The 19,537-nt window shown below is 39.5% G+C and overlaps 1 protein-coding gene across 6 annotated transcripts in view; it reads left to right on the top strand.

Moving 5' to 3' along the window:
• The window catches only part of mapk8a (mitogen-activated protein kinase 8a), a 69,778-nt gene that overhangs the window by 31,370 nt on the left and 18,871 nt on the right, over window positions 1-19,537 (top strand). For 4 of the 6 annotated variants that reach the window (XM_061943671.1, XM_061943857.2, XM_061943795.1 and 1 more), the window contains exons 2-10: window positions 10,157-10,323; window positions 10,405-10,534; window positions 10,600-10,658; window positions 10,742-10,880; window positions 14,237-14,402; window positions 14,523-14,594; window positions 17,878-18,060; window positions 18,143-18,267; window positions 18,352-18,415. In XM_061943671.1, coding sequence (XP_061799655.1) covers window positions 10,157-10,323; window positions 10,405-10,534; window positions 10,600-10,658; window positions 10,742-10,880; window positions 14,237-14,402; window positions 14,523-14,594; window positions 17,878-18,060; window positions 18,143-18,267; window positions 18,352-18,415 — 1,105 coding nt within the window. Of the gene's footprint in view, window positions 1-10,156; window positions 10,324-10,404; window positions 10,535-10,599; window positions 10,659-10,741; window positions 10,881-14,236; window positions 14,403-14,522; window positions 14,595-14,836; window positions 14,909-17,877; window positions 18,061-18,142; window positions 18,268-18,351; window positions 18,416-19,537 lie in introns of all 6 variants that reach the window. The other 2 variants (XM_061943733.1, XM_061943926.1) reach the window with 1 other exon arrangement.

Below are 19,537 nucleotides of genomic sequence, written 5' to 3'. Positions count from 1 at the left end.
TACTAATTTGCATGTTAATAAGGAACTAATTAATGGTGAATATGTTCCCCATACTAAAGTGTGACCATGTTTTTTTACTGGTGCACAAAATGAACCGTGCATGAACATCACCTTGTTGAAACAACAAAACCAACACAGTGCATAAACTCACAACAAATTACACACCTGCAAACCAGTCATCTGTTGCCGTATCCGTAATACGCCGTTAGGGAGAAGTTTGTATTTACACGATGAGTCGGGTGTGTTTTGACCTCCGCCTGAGGCCGACTCACCGAACCCCTAGGGTTCGATCGAACCCATGTTAAGAACCACTGTTCTACACATTTTTACAACAATAGAAAACATTAGTAAAACGGCGGCTTCTCAGAGGGTGAGATAACTCCTGGAAATTACTGGCTTAGAATGGCCAAAGGTATAGATTTGTGAATCCAAGTTAATAGGAAATCCGTAATAACTGATAATACGGTATATCTGAATAATGATCAAATTGTACGTAGGGCCAGTATCAAACAGTGGCGGGCCGTGCGTTTCTCACCTAGGCCTTCAGTGATGTCCTACTTTGTCCGACTTCACCTCTCGAAATACTGTAATTTATGTCACCACACGGACACGGCTGGAGATACTCTACAGAAACACACTTGAACACTACTGGGCATTGGTCCCCTCAACAGTGTACAAAACGGTCTGTTTTTCGGCGCATTTAACATTGAATCCAAGCTAATAGGAAATCGGTAATAACTGATAATACGGTATATCTTAATAATGATCGAATTGTGTGTAGGGCCAGTATCAAACAGTGGCGGGCCGTGCGTTTCTCACCTAGACCTTCAGTGATGTCCTACTTAGTCCGACTTCACCTCTCGAAATACCGTAATTTATGTCACCACACGGACACGGCTGGAGATACTCTACAGAAACACACTTGAACACTACTGTCCATTGGATCCCCTCAACAGTGTACAAAACGGTCTGTTTTTCGGCGCATTTAACATTGAATCCAAGTTAATAGGAAATCGGTAATAACTGATAATACGGTATATCTGAATAATGATCAAATTGTACGTAGGGCCAGTATCAAACAGTGGCGGGCCGTGCGTTTCTCACCTAGACCTTCAGTGATGTCCTACTTAGTCCGACTTCACCTCTCGAAATACCGTAATTTATGTCACCACACGGACACGGCTGGAGATACTCTACAGCAGGGATCCTCAACAGGCGGACCGCGGTCCATGTCCGGACCCAGCGACGTGTCCGTCCGGACCCAGCACGAATTATAGTAAAAAAAAAAAAATTAAAAAAAAAATAAAAAATTATTATTATAATTATAATTATTATAAAAAAATATTATAATTGTATTTATCTTTGAGTTATCGCTAGCGCAAGTCAACGTTCTTTGTTGTTTTTAGTCAAATATCTCCACGTTTCGTTTACACTTCTCCGTGTCTCACTCACTCCGTCTCTCTCTCTCTCTCTCTCTCTCTCTCTCTCTCTCTCTCTCTCTCTCTCTCTCTCTCTCTCTCTCTCTCTCAGATAGAGAAAGAGAGAGAGACGGAGTGAGAGCGAGAGAACGCCACTCTGATTGGCTGATTCCGGGGTATGGGTTGTCATCTCGATCACAACGACGCGCTGATAGGCTGTTACCACCTGGGTCATACACATGTGCACAGTGCATGGAACCCTCCGCTGCAGGCACACAGTTGTCTCGTATCGCTACTTCGCTAACTGTTCACTCGTCAGTCACTGAATGTGAATCAAATCACAATGGCATGCTCCAAGTTGGCTCAGGCTGGTAAAAGAAAGGTGGACAGGGAAAACCGGCGTTTCAAGGAAGTATGGACAGAGCAATATGTTTCATCCTACCTACTGCAAGTACCAGACCAATGTGTCTAATATGCAACAGTACTGTTGCTCTGGTGAAAAGTGAAAATCTGAAACGTCACTATCTGAAAGAGCACCGCGAATTTGAAGAGACATTTCCTCATGATTCAGAGCTAAGAAAAAAAGAAATCACGAGGCTGAAAAAGTCATATGAAACATCAAGCAAGATTTTTGTTAAATCTATGACACAACAACAAATAGCAACAGAGTGCTCACTCAGAGTGGCATGGGTTTTGGGTAAACACAAGAAGCCATTCTCTGATGCAGAAATAATTAAATAATGCTTGACTGAAGTGATGGTGCCATGTTTGAAGGCAAAGAAAAGGAGGAAATGACAGCTAAAATAAATCAAATCCCACTCTCTGATGCCACAGCTACCAGACGTACTGAAATACTGGCTGGTGATTTGTCCAAGCAGCTCTGTGATGGAATAAAAAACGCAGAGTGCATATCCCTAGCAGTGGATACGTCCACTGACACCACTGACAAAATGCTCAGTTGTTGGTGTTTGTGAGGTATTATGATGAGGAAAAGGGGGAGTTTATTGAAGATGTTTTGAGCCTGGCAAACCTCAGTGGACAAACAAGGGGAGAAGACATCTATAAAACAATATCAGAAATGCTGAATGAAAAAGGGATAGATCTGAAGAAAGTTGTGTCCATTGCTACTGATGGAGCTCCAGCCATGTTGGGGAGAGAGAAGGGACTGGTTCCACGTCTGAGAGAACACCACCCTGGCCTGATATCTTATCACTGCATAATCCACCAGTCTGTCCTTTGTGCAAGTCTTGGAGAAGTGTACTCTGAAATCATGAGTACACTTCTCATGATTTTAGAGAAGTGTACTTAATGACACTGGCCTGGATTTATTCAGTGGCAATGATCATCAAATGTTTTGTGCCAAAGTTCAAAGTCTTGGTTTCAACCCCAAGAGCCCAATTCTCCCATTGAGCAGCTGTGTTTTACACAATGGGGATGCACTGTACAATAGTTATATTTGCACATGAATGAGATCTGTTGAGGTCATTTGTTTACCAGGGATAGGAGGGTTGTGTTTAAAAGTATTTATTTTTTGTTAAAACTGAAAGTTTTATTTAAGTTCTTATTTATTTTTGTTTCAAAGAAAATCTTTCATGTATTTTATTGGATATTTATTTTATTTTTGTTAATTTTAAGAAAATGTTAAACTACTACCTACCTCCTGCTACTATATAAGCTTGACCGATAATAAACGGACCCAGCCTGTTTCAAAAAAACATTTGTGGACCTTCAAGATTTGTACTTGAGGACCCCTGCTCTACAGAAACACACTTGAACACTACTGTGCATTGGATCCCCTCAACAGTGTACAAAACGGTCAGTTTTTCGGCGCATTTAACATTCAATAAACCCGGTTCAGCAATTAAAACATATTTTACATGGTACTGTCAAAATTAAAAGACTTGTATAAAACAAATGAAACATGAAAACAATTAAGAAATAAAATATTTGACTTCACAATTTGTAGAACCCATTTGACGCCATATAAGCCAGTGGTACCGCTCGTAGTCGGTAGATTCGTGTGAATGTGGCGGGTAAACCAATTCACCGCCGGGACAGCTTAGCTAGCTTCTGGTGTCGGCCGACCTCGTCTCACAATATCTAGTTTCTCTTAAGTATACTTCTTGAAAATGGCCTTGTAAATAGGGCTGGGCGATATATCGATACACGCGATATATCGCGGGTTTGTCTCTGTGCGATATAGAAAATGACTATATCGTGATATTCGAGTATACGTTCTCACGCAGTTGCTTTTAGCTGCGGACATTACACTGCAGGCTCTTCCCACACTTTCTTGTCTGTCCTTCTCACAGACAGCGAGCGCACCTTCTTACACACGTCACATACTGTCACGTCATACGTCACATACGTATACGCCCTCGCGCAGCAGAGAGGTAGCAGCATGGCTAAAGTTAGCTGTGGTGCTAGCGGTAATACGAGAGAAAGAAGGTGCGAATCTGGTAACAAATGAAGGAATTATTAATTCCCAAGAAAAACAGCATGGGGTCCATCGTCTGGTGGTGGTTTGGCTTCAAGTGGGAACAGACAACCGTAATTTGTCAAATGTGGGGAAAAAGTGTTGCTACAAAAAGTAGCATTGCTGCTAATATGTAGCATCATTTGAAAAGTCACCCGCTAGAGAATGAAGAGTGCTTGAAACTCCGCATGTCAACATCTCCGTTCGGTGCCACACGCCCACACCATCAAAATGCAGAGGCAAGCATTTCCAGATCAACACCGTATGGAAAAAATAGTCAACAACAAAAGAGATAACGTCCGCAGGAACCTACCACATAGTGAAGGACCTACAGAATTTGATTTCCTATTAAGCAGCTAATTTTTATTTGACACTTATTGAAATATCTTGTGTGACATCATGCACAAAAGAGCACTTTATTTGTTTTAAACTATTGTAGTGGCGTTCTGTACAAAAAGTGCACTTTAATTTAGCGTTGTTTTGATATGTCATCTTAGTGACATCATGCAGAAAAGTGCACTAATAGCTTGTTTTAAAATGACTGACAATTTTGCACTTTCTGTTTTGGAAATGACATGAATGTTTGTGCCACTGCTTAATAACTGTTTAATAAATACAGTTTTGGTCAATTGACTTAGTTGTGAGTTCCCTCTCTGCATGAAAGTTGAAAATGAGCATATATTAATGCAGTATGAAGAAGAATGTTTTAATGTAGACACATAGAATCATCATACTGCTGTGATTATATGTATCAAGTGTTCATTCAAGGCTAAGGCAAAATATCGAGATATATATCGTGTATCGCGATATGGCCTAAAAATATCGAGATATTAAAAAAAGGCCATATCGCCCAGCCCTACTTGGAAATATATATCTGCCACCTAATCAACATTTTGCTCTCCTTCTTTGTGGGTTAAAAAAAGTGAGTACCAGTGAGTTTTCTGTGGCTTTCTATGGCTCCGGTGCAACTTCCTGTTTTCGCAACTTGGGATTGGAAACCCAATCACAGGATGCGTAAATGTCACGTTCAAGGCCTTACTGACAACAACTCGTGATCTGATTGGCTATCACAATTATCTATCAACTGTATGGTGTCCGTTCAGGCCCCGGGCAGATTTCGTACAGCATGGCAACACAAGCAATCTGAATTCTGATTGGATACAAACTCTAACCTAAAAACAACAGCATTGCAAGGAGCATATGAATATTTTTAGATATTTTTTAGATATTTAGGGAAAGTAAATAAAAAAAATTACTTTTATCTTTAATTATGATCATGATTTCTGGTTATGTTAGGCCAGCAGAGAAGGCCTTGCTGGCCCTGACGGCACACCACTGGTATCAAACAAGGCTAAATGGCTACCAAGCCGCACTTTGGACACCCCGACATCGTGAAAGTGTAACCTGGAGGTGATCGATTTAATCATTATAGGAAGACGTATGTTCTTGGCAATGCACTCCAGGAAGTACAAAGATTTATGATATGTCCACGTCCAGAGCACTTGGCTGCTGCATTGCTGACAACCATCGTAATTGATTTGACAGGACATTAGTTGATGCAACGTGTAGCTAGAAGTGCACAGAGTTTCCTCACTATACCCAGGCATTAATATCAACACAGAAGGTTACTAAAGACTATTGCTGTCGTCTCCCGGCGCCGACCTGGCCTTTAATCATCGTGATGGATTGCAGTTATTGCTGAAGGTAATGACGGTCAGTAGTAGCCATTGCAGTGCTGCTATGAACATAATTGTCTGCCTGTGTGTGTTACACAAGCGTGTCTATTTTCATGTTATGAGCGAGGCGGAAGCTGCAGACGTCTTTGTGACGTCGGGCGAACAGACGGAGGACTGAGTCATTTTTTTTTTTCTTCTGGCAATTATAACCCCTGATACGGACTGTGTGTCGGTAGAGCAGGGAAAAGGGATAGACAGGGGGTGGGGAGGTTCTCACGGGAGTCTTGAAATTGCTTGAATTCTAATTCAGCCTTATCTGAAAAGTGCTGACATTTTTTTGGGGGGTGCTGAAGGGATTCTTGAAATTGTAAATAAGACTCAACACACAGCTATTACTGTGTAAATAGCTGGCAAGTGAGTAGCAAGATAAGGTGTCTTGTCTACAGTCCAGCACAGTGGTGGTAGTGTCATGGTCTGGGGCTGCATGAGTTCTGCCGTCACTGGGGAGCAGGAATTCTATGGAAGTATTATTGTAGCAAAGTTACGTGTATCTCAATCTGTGCGGGTGTAATCCAATTCGCGTGCCTGTGTACTAGTGTTGTCCCAATACCGATATTTTGGTACTGTTTAGTTATTGTGCACTAGACACTTTATTTTGTTGAAGGAAGGTATGTGGCATTCAATGCCACAAATCGATCATTTGATTTGCATCAATACCAGCAAATTCTAAATTTGGTAAGATAAGGTTAATGAAAATGTGTTATTGTGTTTACTTTGGTTACTTGCTGTGAAACATTTTCAGTTCTATGACTTATTGTCAAAGTATCGGATCAGGACTCGCAAACAGATTGAATCTGAGGCCAAAAATGCTGATCGGGACATCCCTACTATTAGAGGTGGGAATCACTGGGCACCTCGCGCTTAAAAATAGATTATTGATGCATCTTTAATTTATATTTATTGATGCAATTTTACATTTCTTTTTGTTTCACTAAACAAGTATTCATCACTTGCAGCTTATAAAAACAGTGAATTTGTAATAAGAAATAGTCAAATTGATTCCAATTGCATTTATTAAATTAATGGAAATGAGTGCAAAACTGGGGCATAAGTAGCCTAAAATAAAGGAGCTGGTCGGATCTCCCGGTGAATTTTTGAACTGTCTGCATTTTTTTTTATCTACAGTAAATAAATATTGGATTATTGACATTTACTAATCGATTTTACAACCGCCCACGTCCGAATTGCGATGCAACTAAAAATCGATTATTTCCCCCACCTTTACCTACTATCAAAATGACACTGGACAATTTGTTAGCTTTATGCAAATGTTTCTTTGCTAAACGTTATGCTTCTTCAAACAGCTCAACACAAATGGACACAAACACTCTCTTACAGACATAAACACACACATTATCTCTCACACAAACATGACTGTACTATAAATGATGGTTTGAAAAATACCTGACATGATTTGCTTGTTAAACGCATGTCCAAAAAAATAGTGGCATTAAAGAGAATTAGCGTTAACTTCTTATCTCGTTAACCTTGACAGCCCTAATTAATATGTAAAACACCATTAACCAGTCTTTATGGTGAAAGGTACCAGCTTTCTTCTTCTAACATTCTTCTTCTCTTTACTTGCAGCTCATGCAATGTAATTATGTTGTTCTTGGGGCTTTTTTTTTCTTGAAAAAGTGTTTTTAAAAAGCTACAAAACTATCGATTCATTTTGATTAGAAAAGAGCTTTGATTTATATCCTGTTGCTATTTAATCGTTTGAGTGTAACTAAAAAAAGTTGGCAAGCAGACAAGCATTTGTTTAAACTTTTTGTTATGGTTGGACTAAGGGGAGGTGACGGCAAACAGACACCAGGGGGCAGTATGTACAATTATTTATTCTATATATATATTGTATATTCAATATATATAATAATAACAAACAATACTAATATAAACTAAACTAATGAAATGGAGTGTGTGACAAAACCCTAGAGTGAGTGGTGTTAGACTATGTGTGTAGTTAGCTGTTGTGTATTACCGTTCTGTTGGATGAGGGAGCAGACAAGTCCAAAGAGGGCAAGGCAAAAGGGGTCCAAGAGGCAGGCAGATGATCCGGGGCGAGAGTGAGGCGTCAGAATCCAGGGGCGAGAGAAAGGTCTAGGAACGAAGGAGGCAGTCAGAGTCCAGAGGGAGATCCAGGCGAAAGTGAGACGCACAGCTCACTTTACAGGCGACGGAGGGTACTGCGGGGACACGGGAGAAGACAAGGGACAAATCAAGGCACGGAGAGGAAACATGAATCGAGCATAAAGCTTGTTGCTTACGGTACACCATGAGAAAACTAAGTTCCCGCCCCGATCCTTGGGTCCACTGGTCTTTTATACATCTCGCCCTCATCAGTCCCAGGTGTGCAGGCTTGTCGCTGCGTGGGCGTGCTGCGTGGGCGTGCTGCGCTCAGCGCGAGCAGGGGCATGTCCGAGCGCGCTGTCAACGGCTCCTCCAAGTGCTCCCGCAGAGGAGGGAGAAGTAGACTGCGCGTGCGCCGTAACACTTTTTTCCCTAAAATACTTATTGAGGCTAGAAAAGTGTGTTTCATCTGATTACTCTAATCGGAAGATTACTCGATTAAGCGAACAAACGACTCGATTGATTACTCGATTAATCGAACAAACTACTTGATTAATCAAACAAACTAATCGAGTGATTATTCGATTAATCGAACAAACTACTCGATAGAATACTCGATTAAACAAACAAACTAATCGATAGATTATTCGATTAATCAAACAAACTACCCGATAGATTACTCAAACAAACCAATCGATATTACTCAATTAAAGAAACTCATCGAAAGATTACTCCATTAAGCGAACAAAGTAATCACGAGATTACTCATTAAGCGAACAAACTAATCGATAGATTAATCGATTAATCTTATTTTCGTAACTTTCACCTCTTGCAATGTTATTCGGTTGTTCTTGAGGCTTTTTTTTCTTGTTTTTACAAAGCTACAAAACTATCAATTTATTTGATTAGAAAATAGTTTTGATTTATATTCTGTCGCCAATTATTGGCAAGCAGAAAAATATATTTTTTAAATGTTTTCTCTAAAATACTTATTGAGGCTAGAAAAGTGTGTTTCATCTGATTACTCTGATCAATAGATTACTCGATTAAGCGAACAAACTACTCGATAGATTACTCGATTAATCGAACAAAGTACTTGATAGATAACTTGATTAATCGAACAAACTAATCGATAGATTATTCGATTAATCGAAAAAAACTGCTTGATAGATTAACCATACAAACTAATCAATAGATTACTCGATTAAGCGAACAAACTGCTCGATAGATTACTCGATTAATCGAACAAACTAATAGATTATTTGATTAATAGAGCAAACTACTCAATAGATTATTGTGCAAACTAATCAATAGATTACTCGATTAGTCGAACAAACTAATCAAAAGATTATTTGATTAATAGAACAACATACTCGATAGATTAATCGTACAAACTATTCAATAGATTACTCGATTAATCGAACAAACTACTCAATAGATCACTCGATTAATCGAACAAACTACTCGATAGATTACTTGATTAATCGAACAAACTAATCGATATATTACTCGATTAATCGAACAAACTACTCGACGGATTATTCGATTAATCGAACAAACTACTCGATAGATTGCTCGATTAATCGAACAAACTAATCGATAGATTATTTGATTAATAGAACATAATCGATAGATTAATCGTACAAACTAATCAATAGATTACTTGATTAATCGAACAAATTATTCAATAGATAATTCGATTAATCGAACAAACTACTCGATTGATTACAGGATTAATCGTACAAACTAATCAATAGATTATTCGATTAATAGAACAAACTACTCGATAGATTAATTGTACAAACTAATCGATAGATTACTCAATTAGTCGAACAAACTAATCGATAGATAATTCGATTAATCGAACAAACTACTCGATAGATTACTCAAACAAACCAATCGATATTACTCAATTAAAAAAAATCATCGAAGGATTACTCCATTAAGCGAACAAAGTAATCGTGAGATTACTCATTCAGCGAACAAACTAATCAACAGATTAATTGAAAAAACTAATCGATATATAATTCCATTCTGAAAATAATCAATAGCTGCAGCCCTAATTTGCTGATATCTTGCATGAAAGTGGCATTCTATCTGACTTTAGAAGTCTATTTTTAGTCAAACTAGTTGGACTTTAGAAGGTCTACTGTTATCTGGGCAAGAATGATGGCCAAACCACCAGCATGACAACATTGATAGTGTTTGTTTGGCGTGATGGAGTCGCCCTCACGGCGCTTTGCCCTTCGGTCGTCACTGCTGATGATATCAAAACTTCCATTTTGGTGTTTGTGTGCTGACTTGCTGAGAGACAAATGCTGCGCTCGGCTGCAGCAATTCTGCAGTCTTTGCTTCTAAACTGCTTGCTTTGCTGCACACTCCTTCATTTTCTTTCTTCTTCCAGCTCCCTGTTATGTTGTTATTATCTAAGTGTGGCTTTACCTTTTTGCCCACAGAGGACGTTTTTGGATGCACAAAGAGCAGTGATCGAAGATTTTGCCATGAACAAAAACAAGAAAGAGCGAGAGTTCTACAGCCTCGATGTAGGGGACTCAACCTTTACAGTATTGAAACGATACCAGAACCTAAGACCCATCGGCTCGGGGGCGCAGGGCATCGTCTGGTGAGCGCTTCAACCTCATTTGTATTCCAGCGAGCCGCCGGTTTCAAATCTGAAATATTTTGTGTCCTTTTTGTTATTCAGCTCAGCCTATGACCAAGTCCTTGAGAGAAACGTCGCCATCAAGAAGCTGAGTCGGCCATTTCAGAACCAGACTCATGCCAAGAGGGCGTTCAGGGAGCTGGTGCTCATGAAATGTGTCAATCACAAAAATGTACGTAAGCAAACAAATTGTTATTACATTTTAGTCCGTTTCACTCATGTCCTGCCACCCCACAGATCATCGGCCTGTTAAATGTTTTCACACCCCAAAAATCCCTAGAAGAGTTCCAGGATGTGTAAGTGTCTCTTTTTGTTGGTCTTTCGGAGTGCTGGTGTTTGTTAGGGAAGCGACTATAGTATTTTCTCTCTTGTATTTTAGATACTTGGTGATGGAGCTGATGGACGCCAACCTTTGTCAGGTCATTCAGATGGAGCTCGACCACGAGAGGCTGTCTTATCTGCTCTATCAGATGTTGTGTGGTATCAAACACCTCCACGCCGCCGGCATCATTCACAGGGTAACTGTTAGCTAATAAGGACTTTCTGCACTTAGGCAGGCCTGTTAATAAGGATGGGTGATATGGCCTAAAATCTCTATCGTGATATGCGATAATGACATATAGCACGATACATTATTTGGCATATAAATGATAATAGAACCATTTTAAAACTGGTTATAAATGCTCATAATTTAGCTGCTGACATATGCAGTAACATATTACATATTTTTCAGTTGTATTATTTTCACAAAACTATTATTAATCGACTTTGTGGTTAACGATACAGTACCAAGTAGTAATAGGGGCAGTATCGGCAATGCCAATGCTGATATTAATACTTAATATTTTAAAGACCATTAAATTATTTAATTTTGAATCACAACTGTTAGCCGCAATAACACAGGATTGCAGTGTAACAATAGCAATCCTATTTAAATTATTTATTTATTTCCTTTGATTACATACACTTTGTATAATAAAGTAAATAACTAAACAAAAGCAAAAAATACTATTGGTATTTATTTCCTGAGTTTGTAAACAATAACAAAAACAACAAAAATGGTTTTGTGGTACTAAGAATACAGATCTAATGACTGTAGTCTGGACAATATACTGATACTCTACTTGGTATCAAAAATGTCGATATTTGTATCGATCCTAAATAAATAGTGCAAAAAAGAAAAGCAAAACATTATATTGGCTCTTATTTCCAAAGTTTGTTATCAAAAACAACAAAAATGATTTGTAATAATAAAAATATGTATCGAATCACTGTTGTGTCGACCAATACTAATACTATACTCTGTATTGTTACGGTCGATATTTGTATGGCTTTTAAGTAAATAGTGCAATTAAATAAGCAAGCAAAACTACTATTGGATTTTATTTCCTGAGTTTGTAAACGATAACAAAAACAACAAAAAAAGGTTTTTTTAATCATAAAAATATCGATATAATCACTGTATAATTGACCAATACTGGTACTATACTTGGTATTGTTACTGTCTATTTGTTTATTAATTTTAAGTAAATAGTGCAATTAACTAAACAAAAGCAAAAAAACATTAGTCGCTTTTATTTTCTTAGTTTGTAAACAATAACAAAAACAACAAACGTTTTTTTTATCCTAAAAATATGGATCTAATCACTGCAGTATCAACCATATACCGATACTATACTTAGTATTGTTACTGTCGATATTTGCATCGATCCTAAGTAAATACTGCAAAATAACTCAACAAAACAAAAACAGTTTGCTTTTATTTCATCTGACATCACATGGACAAAGATAAGACCTTCTGGAGGAAAGTTCTGTGGTCAGATGAAACAAAAATTGAGCTGTTTGGCCACAATACCCAACAATATGTTTAGAGGAGAAAAGGTGAGGCCTTTAATCCCAGGAACACCAGACCTACCGTCAAGCATAGTGGTGGTAGTATTATGCTCTGGGCCTGTTTTGCTGCCAATGGAACTGGTGCTTTACAGAGAGTAAATGGGACAATGAAAAAGGAGGATTAACTCCAAATTCTTCAGGACAACCTAAAATCATCAGCCCGGTAGTTGGGTCTTGGGCGCAGTTGGGTGTTCCAACAGGACAATGACCCCAAACACACGTCAAAAGTGGTAAACGAATGGCTAAATCAGGCTAGAATTAAGGTTTTAGAATGGCCTTCCCAAAGTCCTGACTTAAACGTGTGAACAATGCTGAAGAAACAAGTCCATGTCAGAAAACCAACAAATTTAGCTGAACTGCACCAATTTTGAGGAGTAGTCAAAAATTCAACGAGAAGCTTGTGGATGGCTACCAAAAGCGCCTTATTGCAGTTAAACTTGCCAAGGGACAACCAAATATTAACATTTCTGTATGTATACTTTTGACCCAGCAGATTTGCTCACATTTTCAGTAGACCCATAATAAATTCATAAAAGAACCAAACTTCATGAATGTTTCTTGTGACAAACAAGTATGTGCTCCAATCACTCTATCACAAAAAAATACGAGAAATTATTGGAAACTCAAGACAGCCATGACCAACGTTCCCTCTAAGGTGCGCGCCTGTGCAATTGCGCACTGCTCACGCGTCCTCTGCGCACAGCAAATTAATGCCGCGCAGAAAATCAAAAATCCCATCTGAACTCTAAACAAAACAAACACATTACAATTTATTCTGTATGATTTTGCAATGCAACTCTGTGAGTGACAGGTGACAACAAGAGTGGCCCCAATGAATAAAACAATCTTTGTCAACACAGTTCAATTATCATCTGTCGAGACACTTTACAGACAGGAATTCCATCAATTACTTTATTGAGCAAAAACCACACCAAAAACATGAGTAAAAAAACTTTTATCTAGAAAAACTGGTCATTTTCTGCAATACAAACCAAGCTTAAACCAACTTTGTCATCCGTTAAATCAACAGAAGTCGCTCGCTCTGTCTCACTTGCACTAACACAAGCACTCATGGCACTTAGCCAGTGATGCATTTATGGCCACACAAAAAGTCGGACAACCCCAACGCCACACAATGTGTAAATGCAAGGTTGTAACACTGACTCCTCAATCAGATGTGTGCTTATTTTACTGCCATTTATTAAGGATATTATTCATGAAATGTTGTCACTAGATTTCATAAATGCTAATAAAAAGATGTATTTTACAGACAGAAAGTTACAGGAACTAAATGTAATCTCTGAAAGGGGTAACATTTCTTTTAAAGGCAGGACCCGCAGCCAGACATAGAATACTAGCACATAGCTCATGAAAAACATGTTTTTTGTTATTGTCATTGTAAGAGGGCAAAATCACTTATATCAGAAAATAATTTTAATAAAACATTTAAATTGTTATGATGTCAGGTTTGGGACAGGTGTGCTGCTGGTGTAGCCACAGTGTGCACGTCTGATGTTGCTCACATGTGCTCCACTGAATGCTCAGGGAGTTTGTGCGTTTGCTCACAAACATTAAAAATTAGAGGGAACATTGGCCATGACATTATTTTCTTTACAAGTGTATCTAAACTTTTGTCCACGACTGTATATAATTTATATTGTGTACTGTCTATATCGTGCAACTCTGCTTGTTACCTATAAAGTCTGGTTTGTTTAGTTAGAAAGAGATGGGCTTTGGACTCATGCACAAGCGTCCAACCTGAAATTGCCATATAATCAATGCGATGTTAACAAAGCATGTTTGGCTCATGCACAAGCACTTGCATTCACTCCCAACATAGACATACCATATTATCTGTAGCAAAATTATGCAACTCACTGCTGACGGACTGACAGATCGTTAGCAGAGCTCCAGACATAATTTTAAGACGTGTAGCGAAGCCTCAGGTCTCTCAACTGATGTGATTCCCCCCTGTCTTTAGGACCTGAAACCCAGCAACATTGTCGTCAAGTCAGATTGCACACTGAAGATTTTGGACTTCGGCTTGGCTAGAACAGCCGCCACGGGCCTCCTGATGACTCCCTACGTGGTGACGCGCTACTACAGAGCACCAGAAGTCATCTTGGGCATGGGCTACCAAGCCAACGGTTAGTGTTTATGTGGGGGAGGAAAAACAGCGTACTGCTACTCGGTCTGTGAGCTCACTAACCAGCATTGGCCTAACCTGTGTGTTCCTCTCATTTCTTACCCGTTATGTTAACTACTAGTGGACATTTGGTCTGTGGGCTGCATACTGGCTGAAATGGTTCGCCATAAAATCCTTTTCCCTGGACGGGATTGTATCCTTGTGGGTTCCGATTTGCCTCATCACGCATTATTTGATTAATTCTAACAGACTTTGCCAAGTATTTGACTCATTGACTTCTCTAATCTATCCCGCATGAACTGCATGTTTTCCATTTCCAAACCTTGTATTGTACTAATACCATCATGTTGCCATTATTTTGTGTATGTTTTGACCATCACTCCTTTGTTTGCATGTGCATGCACTTCTGTATCATCTATAAACGTCCACCCCCAGTGGATGTATGGTCAGTAGGCTGCATAGTGGCCGAGATGATCAGGGGAAGTGTGTTGTTCCCCGGCACTGATCGTATCCTTCCCCCATCATGTGCGTGCTCCAATGTGTCGCCGCTTCATTCTGTGTGAAGAAATCATACACTTTCCATTTCACCTCCACCTTCCACATTCCATTTTTTTTAACCATCATTTGCAGTTGTGAAGTTGGGTTTTTGTTAATGCTAAAGTTGATTATTATTGTAGTCCCAATTAGTTCCTGTCGGAGCAACAGTGCGCTTCTGTCATTCAACCGTCTAACCACATTCAAAAGGTAGTGATACTAAGGAAATGGACAAAAAAAGGAAACACACTGGTTGAGAGGTTGGAGAATGTTAAAAGAGGAAGCAGAGTTGTTAGCAAACAGGCTTCCTAACCAGGCCAAGTGGACGCCATTTTAAATATGTTTCATTGTGCTAGGTTAGCATTACTAGCTTCCTGTATTTAGCATTAGGCAATTTTTTTAAAATCTTTAAACGAGTTTATAAGGTCCTTCAAAGTTAAGCATATTTGGCTTTAGATATTTAAAGGGGAACATTATCACAATTTCAGAAGGGTTAAAACCATTAAAAATCAGTTCCCAGTGGCTTATTTTATTTTTCGAAGTTTTTTTCAAAATTTTACCCATCACGCAATATCCCTTAAAAAAGCTTCAAAGTGCCTGATTTTAACCATCGTTATATACACCCGTCCATTTTCCTGTGACGTCACACAGTGATGCCAATGCAAACAAACATGGCGGATAGAACAGCAAGGTATAGCAATATTAGCTCGGATTCAGACTCGGATTTCAGCGGCTTAAGCGATTCAACAGATTACGCATGTATTGAAATGGATGGTTGTAGTGTGGAGGCAGGTAGCGAAAACGAAATTGAAGAAGAAACTGAAGCTATTGAGCCATATCGGTTTGAACCGTATGCAAGCGAAACCGACGAAAACGACACGACAGCCAGCGACACGGGAGAAAGCGAGGACGAATTCGGCGATCTCCTTCTAACGAACGATTGGTATGTGTTTGTTTGGCATAAAGGAAACTAACAACTATGAACTAGGTTTACAGCATATGAAATACATTTGGCAACAACATGCACTTTGAGAGTGCAGACAGCCCATTTCAGGCGCGCTAAGAACATATATTTTTCCACGATTTCAGCACTCAGGTTAACCATACCTAAATAGACACAAAATACTGCATTACACAAGACTACTCGAATGTACTCGAATGATTGAAAAAAATTAATGTTTTTAAGCTAAATTATTGGTAAACACAGTTTATGTATAATAATTTACGTAAAACCGCGAGTAATGAATAAAGTTTTCATCAATTAATATATTCTGTAGACATACCCTCATCCGCTCTCTTTTCCTGAAAGCTGATCTGTCCAGTTTTGGAGTTGATGTCAGCATCTGCTTTGAGTGTCGCAGGATATCCACACATTCTTGCCATCTCTGTCGTAGCATAGCTTTCGTCGGTAAAGTGTGCGGAACAAACGACTGACCATTTCGTCGGCTTTCCCCACACTCTCGTATTTTGAACAAATGTTGTCCAATTTCTTGCCACTTTCGCATCTTTGGGCCACTGGTGCAACTTGAATCCGTCCCTGTTCGTGTTGTTACACCCGACAACACCGACGAAAGTGAGAAAATGGCGGATTGCTTCCCGTTGTGACGTCATCGCTCCGAGAGCGAATAATAGAAAGGCGTTTAATTCGCCAAAATTCACCCTTTTAGAGTTCGGAAATCGGTTAAAAAAATATATGGTCTTTTTTCTGCAACATCAAGGTATATATTGACGCTTACATAGGTCTGGTGATAATGTTCCCCTTTAACTCTAAGGGTGACAATCTGGCGGACGGATTCAAGTTGCACCAGTGGCCCAAAGATGCGAAAGTGGCAAGAAATTGGACGTTTGTTCCGCACACTTTACCGACGAAAGCTATGCTACGACAGAGATGGCAAGAATGTGTGGATATCCTGCGACACTCAATGCAGATGCATTTCCAACGATAAAGTCAAAGAAATCTGCCGCCAGACCCCCATTGAATCTGCCGGAGTGTGTGAGCAATTCAGGGACAAAGGACCTCGGTAGCACGGCAAGCAATGGCGGCAGTTTGTTCCCGCAGACGAGCGAGCTAAACCCCCTATCGACCCTAGCTTCCCTGGCCTGCTGAAATCAACTCCAAAACTGGACAGATCAGCTTTCAGGAAAAGAGCGCGGATGAGAGTATGTCTACAGAATACATTAATTGATGAAAATTGGGCTGTCTGCACTCTTAAAGTGCATGTTGTTGCCAAATGTATTTCATATGCTGTAAACCTAGTTCATAGTTGTTAGTTTCCTTTAATGCCAAACAAACACATACCAATCGTTGGTTAGAAGGCGATCGCCGAATTTGTCCTCGCTTTCTCCCGTGTCACTGGCTGTCGTGTCGTTTTTGTCGGTTTTGCTTGCATACGGTTCAAACCGATATGGCTCAATAGCTTCAGTTTCTTCTTCAATTTCGTTTTCGCTACCTGCCTCCACACTACAACCATCCGTTTCAATACATTCGTAATCTGTTGAATCGCTTAAGCCGCTGAAATCCGAGTCTGAATCCGAGCTAATGTCGCTATAGCTTGCTGTTTTTTCCGCCATGTTTGTTTGTGTTGGCTTCACTATGTGACGTCACAGGAAAATGGACGGGTGTTTAACGATGGTTAAAATCAGGCCCTTTGAAGCTTTTTTTAGGGATATTGCGTGATGGGTAAAACTTTGAAAAAAACTTCGAAAAATATAATAAGCCACTAGGAACTGATTTTTAATGGTTTTAACCATTCTGAAATTGTGATAATGTTCCCCTTTAAATACATGAGAACACCTCATTGTGGTGTGGATGGTATTTCAGTAAACACACATCACCTCATCTAAAAGCTGCAATATGAGGAGGAACTGTTGAATGTTAGTCGAGTTTTGTTAAAGTATTATATCTGCAGGAGTACTTTTTCCTTAATATGCACGCCTCTCAGACATTGATCAGTGGAACAAAGTCATCGAGCAGCTCGGCACGCCAACTCAGGACTTTCTCATGAAACTCAACCAGTCAGTAAGAACATACGTGGAAAACCGGCCGCGCTACGCTGGATACAGCTTTGAGAAACTCTTCCCGGACGTTCTCTTCCCTGCCGATTCCGACCACAACAAACTGAAAGGTGCCGTTTTCTTCTAACTGGTGTTATCAGAGGTGATTCCTCAAAGCAGAATGTAACTGAGAGCTTTGTCTCACCCCCTCAGCAAGCCAGGCAAGAGATCTTTTATCCAAGATGTTAGTGATCGATGCCTCCAAGCGCATATCTGTTGACGAGGCCCTGCAGCATCCCTATATCAACGTTTGGTATGACCCAGCCGAAGTGGAGGCGGTATGTTGACTGCATGACACAGGGTTCGTCATTTTTTGTCTAATCCTATTCAAGCCGTCCTCTTCTCCTTGTCGTCTTCTCCAGCCCCCGCCCAAGGTTCTTGACAAGCAGCTGGATGAGAGGGAGCATACTGTGGAGGAGTGGAAAGGTTAGATAGCAACTTATCACTTTTCATTGTCAGTTTGAGGTGATACAGAAGTAACCAACTCATCAAGTTCCCGGTCCGCTGCTTTCTAATTAATACTAAAAAAGGGGTCACTTAAAGGGAAACTTCACTTTTTTTTTACTTTGGCCATTCCCCACAACTGTGATGTGAGACAAAATCACACACGTCTTTTCCTTTTTTGTGCATTCTAAGTAGTAAGGCATATTTCGCTCTCTCATACCTGCCAACTACTCCGGTTTTCCCGTAATTAGTACGGTTTTCATCAACCTATTCCGGGTTACGGTTGCAGTGATAAAAAATACGGTTTTTCATTAATTAAAAAAAATAATTTTTTTTTAAGTTTTATTCACGAAATCGCGTAACAACAATGACAATCGACACTGCTTCCCGTAACTTCCTATCGAGCCATTCCGAATGCCATGCGCGAGGCTATTTATAGCACCGCTGCCAAGCACGAGGCACCAGTTGCCATTGTTTCCAAACGAGCGAACGATCATGGAATCAGCCGGAGAAAAATGCAAACGAGTCTTAAACCGAAAAGAAAACTGCAGTCATTCCGTGAAGAATATTCAAAAGCCTATCCGGGAATAATTATCCGCTCCAAAAAGGGTGAAAACTACGCGAATTGTACCTTGTGCAGACAAGATTTTTCGATCGGACATGGAGGAATTAGCGATGTAAAAGACCACGTTGGGACAAAAAAACACAAGTCTAATGCTGTTGTTAGCGATACAAGTGGAAAACTTTCAACGTTTTTCGTCGCCCAAACAGATTCTTTGGATGTGATAAATGCCAAAGTTTTATTTGGATTTTAGCCACAAAAAGGTAATGACACCAATGTTATCTATTGGAATTGTTTAGTACTGTTATACTGTTAAAAGTGTTTATACTATTTATGCTTTCAAGTCCAAGTTGAAGAAATCTTGTTAAATGTTGACAGCATAACTACCAAAATACAGAAGTATGTCCTTAATATTTTTGCAGTGCTATTTCTGTTGAAAAGTTAAAATGATTACATTAGAGATGTGATGTGCCACTTTTCAAGTGTCTGATGGCTTAAATTAATTTTCATTAATTTTTCATATTTTGAATTCTTTTGAAAGG

Source organism: Nerophis lumbriciformis, linkage group LG02, assembly GCF_033978685.3.
Source record: "Nerophis lumbriciformis linkage group LG02, RoL_Nlum_v2.1, whole genome shotgun sequence".
Taxonomy (NCBI): domain Eukaryota; kingdom Metazoa; phylum Chordata; class Actinopteri; order Syngnathiformes; family Syngnathidae; genus Nerophis; species Nerophis lumbriciformis.
This window is presented reverse-complemented; position numbering and strand designations above follow the sequence as displayed.